General features: G+C 40.0%; 1 protein-coding gene across 1 annotated transcript; it reads right to left on the bottom strand.

Moving 5' to 3' along the window:
- Positions 1–666: 666 nt before the first annotated feature.
- Positions 667–2522, bottom strand: LOC121029793 (glycerol kinase-like). The gene has a single exon (XM_040474190.1). The coding sequence runs from the start codon at positions 2497–2499 to the stop codon at positions 838–840; it is 1662 nt and encodes a 553-aa protein (XP_040330124.1). The 5' UTR covers positions 2500–2522; the 3' UTR covers positions 667–837.
- Between the last annotated feature and the right edge of the window lie 1195 nt (positions 2523–3717).

The raw sequence follows: 3717 nt of genomic DNA, 5'->3' as shown, positions 1-3717 counted from the left end.
GGAGATGGAAAAAAAAATAGTGTTCTTCCTATAAGATCCAGACAGAAATTCAATGTAATTAGTGAGATCAAATGTACTCTTAACTTATAAATAGGTTACTCTCAGTATATAAAACATATAGGCATGTATGTTATACATACAAAGTAAGAAATATAAAAAGAAGAGATGAAAAAAGAAAGAAAAAGTGTTCTTCCCTATAAGATCCAGACAGCAATTCAGTGAATTAGCAAAATCAGGTAAAAGGTCTGAAGAATTTCAGTTTTGGCAAATACCTTTCTAAAAAATATCTAGGCTATGAGAGTACTAAATTTACATTTTAAGAATTTAGTAGAGGTTTCCATTTAAACATTCAGTGAAGATGTTGTGGTCTTCTTAATATGCACAAAAGAAGAATTTTAGGGTCTGTCAAAAAGAAACAGACAAAAAGTCACTCATTTGTAGGTGGTTAGTAATCACTTCTTAATCAAATGTGTGTAGTGCAGAGAATCAAATCCCAGACCATCAGTGTTTGAATATGTTTGATGAAAGATTCCAATGAAGAATCTGAATTCTTCCTAGGTCTCAGAGGGAATGGGGCAGAACATAATGGCAAATGAGGGGTCAGCCCCAAAGGTGGCTGGTCCAATCTTAATTCTCCATGTTAAAAAAAAAAAAAACACACCAAATGTTTCTATAGCATTCTGCAGAATTTTCTTTATTTCAAAGCCCAGGTCTACTTGAAGGGTCATGTAGCAAGTGACTTATACTATGAACAGTGACATCACATTAAGAGACAATCGTTAGATTCTTTCACTAGGCAAAGAGCTCACATCTTTGGAATCCATGAGTTGGTATTATTTATGGGATACCGGAGATGTACCTTGCTCCGATTAACATTACCATGCTACTCACTATAAAAAAGCCCAAGGGTAGACTACAGAAGATACTAGGGTCACCACTTTCCGAAGACTGAGCTGTAACCCAACCCATTGACTTTATCACAGCTTTCTTCCATGTAGAGTAACGAATTTCACTTTCTTCAGCGTTGATCTGGGGTTCAAACCGCTCCATCATAACCGCTGACAAATCCTCGGGTTGGAGACTCCAAACATCAACTCCTTCTGCAGCCCCTGCTGCCATGGCAGCTCCCAGGGCAGTTGTTTCAGGCATTGAGGATTTCACTACTGGAATATACAGAATATCTGCTTGTAGCTGCATAAGAATTTTGTTGTTGGTCATTCCTCCATCTACCTGTAAATGACTGAGTGGAATCCCACAGTCGCGGTTCATGGCATCCAAAATCTCCCGGGTTTGGAAACAAACAGCTTCTAATGCAGCAAAAGCAATATGGCATTTATTGGTGAACTGAGTGAGCCCACAGATGATCCCTCTTGCACTGGGCTCCCAGTAAGGTGCATATAACCCTGAAAACGCAGGGACGAAATAGCAGCCATACGATGTACCTACTTCTTTAGCAAGTTTTTCTATTTCTTCTGAGCTCTTTATAATTCCAAGATTGTCTCTTAGCCAGCGAATAACAGCACCAGCTATAGCTACAGAACCTTCCAATGCATAATACACTGGTTTGTCTCTGCCAAGCTTGTAAGCCACTGTGGTCAGAAGGCCATGTTCAGAAAACACACACTTATGGCCTGTATTACACAGTAAGAAGCAGCCTGTTCCATAGGTATTTTTGGCTTGTCCATCCTGGAAGCACATTTGTCCCACCAATGCAGCAGACTGGTCTCCCAAACACCCAGATATTGGGACACCTTCCAAGACCCCAGCTTTCATTAGGCCATAGATCTCAGAAGAACTCCGGACATTTGGAAGAATTTTCATTGGAATTTCAAAAAATTCACAGAGCTCTTTATCCCACTCCAGAGAATGAATGTTGAAAAGCATTGTCCTACTTGCATTGGTTACATCTGTACAATGGACACCTCTGTTGGTCCCTCCTGTCAAACTCCAAATAAGCCACGCATCAATGGTCCCAAAAAGAGCTCTGTCTTCTTCAACAGCCTCTTTCACTGTTCTCACATTGTCAAGGAGCCAGCGAAGTTTCACAGCACTGAAGTAAGTGCTAAGTGGAAGGCCTGTCTTAGACTTGACAAAGTTATTATTTCCTGGAATTTTTTTACTAAGATTCTCAACGGTAGACTGGGTTCTTAAATCAAGCCACACCACAGCATTGTAGAGAGGCTCTCCAGTTAACTTGTCCCAGACTACAGTGGTTTCCCTTTGGTTACTGACACCAATAGCTTTTATGTTGTTAATATCAATATTGAGCTGTCCAAGCTTCTCACATGTTTTCTCTATACACTCATAGACAGACTGCAGAATTTCCTTAGGGTCTTGTTCCACCCATCCTTCTCTTGGAAACTCTTGTTTTATTTCCACTTGATGATGACTAAGTAGTTCGGCTGTTTTTGAATTGAAAACCAAAAAGCGCGTTGAGCTGGTGCCCTGGTCCACTGCCCCCACCAATGGCCCTAAAACTGCTTTCTTCGCGGCTGCCATGAAACCAGCTTCCGGTCAGCGGGTATTGCGTCCAGTTTCCAGGGAGACAGTGGCACGCGGGGGAGGGGCAGGTGGTGAGACAGAAGGCAAGGAGGTCGGCTACAACGGCTGAATGCCGGAAACCCATTCTCTTGATCCCTACGTCTCCACTGCTCTAGCTCCTGTCACTTTTGCTGCTTTTTCATCTTCTCCATCACTGTGGTCAGCAAAACCCAGGTCTCAATCTCTGACATCCTTTCTTCTCTATATAATCTGTCTCCTTAGAGGATCTCATCAAGTCCCCTGCCTTGACATACCACCTTTATGCTGATGACCCCATAACTTATATCTATAAACTTTCTAAACTGAAGTCTTGCTTAAACATCAGTTTTATATATAGTCAACTGCCTAACTCAGTTATCCCCTTGGATGTCCAAAAGGCATTCTAAATGTAATATGTCCAAAAACAGGCATTTGTCATCCTCATCATACATGATCCTCCAGAATTTTGCCCACATTAGTAAGTCACAATATCCTTCTTCTACTTGCTTAGGACAAAAATCCAAAGACATATCATCTACCACCATTCTCTCATACAGCACATCTAATCCATCTGCAAAAGCTATCATGTCTTTATTCAAAAAGCATCTCAAATCCACCACTATTTACTGCTCTACTGCTATTACCTAAATACAGTTTTCATATCTCAGCTGAATAATTGCAAAAGCGATTGATGTTTCCACTTCCATCTTTAACTTAAAAGTCACTGTATAACTGAAAGCAGTTACATCCAAATGTATCAGATTAGGTCACTCTTTTGCATGCTCTATGATTGCATTCCATCTTATTCAAACTAATACTTAGAATCCAGCATCTTAATGTTGTCTAAAAGGTGCCATGGAATCCAGCCTACCTAACTTTTCCCTTCTGCAACATCCTATTCTTCTGCTTTAGCCACAATACACACTTCTTGCTCCACAACCTAGGTTTGAAATCATTTTCTCCCAGACTCTTGTTTAATTCATTTATCTCAAAAATTATTATAAGCATTGCTTATAAAAGAACAAATGCAAAGTTGTGACTATTTATTATTTCCTGCTTTCTTTTTTTTTTTTTCTTTGCCCTATAGACTTATCAACACAGCTAAAAAATTACCTAGAGTTATTTCAGATTTGAATGATCCTACCTCCTTCCTTCTTTTCTTTCTTTCCTTCCTTCCTTCCTATCTTCCTATCTTTC

This window comes from Herpailurus yagouaroundi, unplaced genomic scaffold, assembly GCF_014898765.1.
Source record: "Herpailurus yagouaroundi ecotype Mexico unplaced genomic scaffold, PumYag 139, whole genome shotgun sequence".
NCBI classification, from domain to species: domain Eukaryota; kingdom Metazoa; phylum Chordata; class Mammalia; order Carnivora; family Felidae; genus Herpailurus; species Herpailurus yagouaroundi.
Note: the sequence above shows the minus strand (reverse complement) of the source record. Positions and strands in the feature narration are given on the sequence as shown.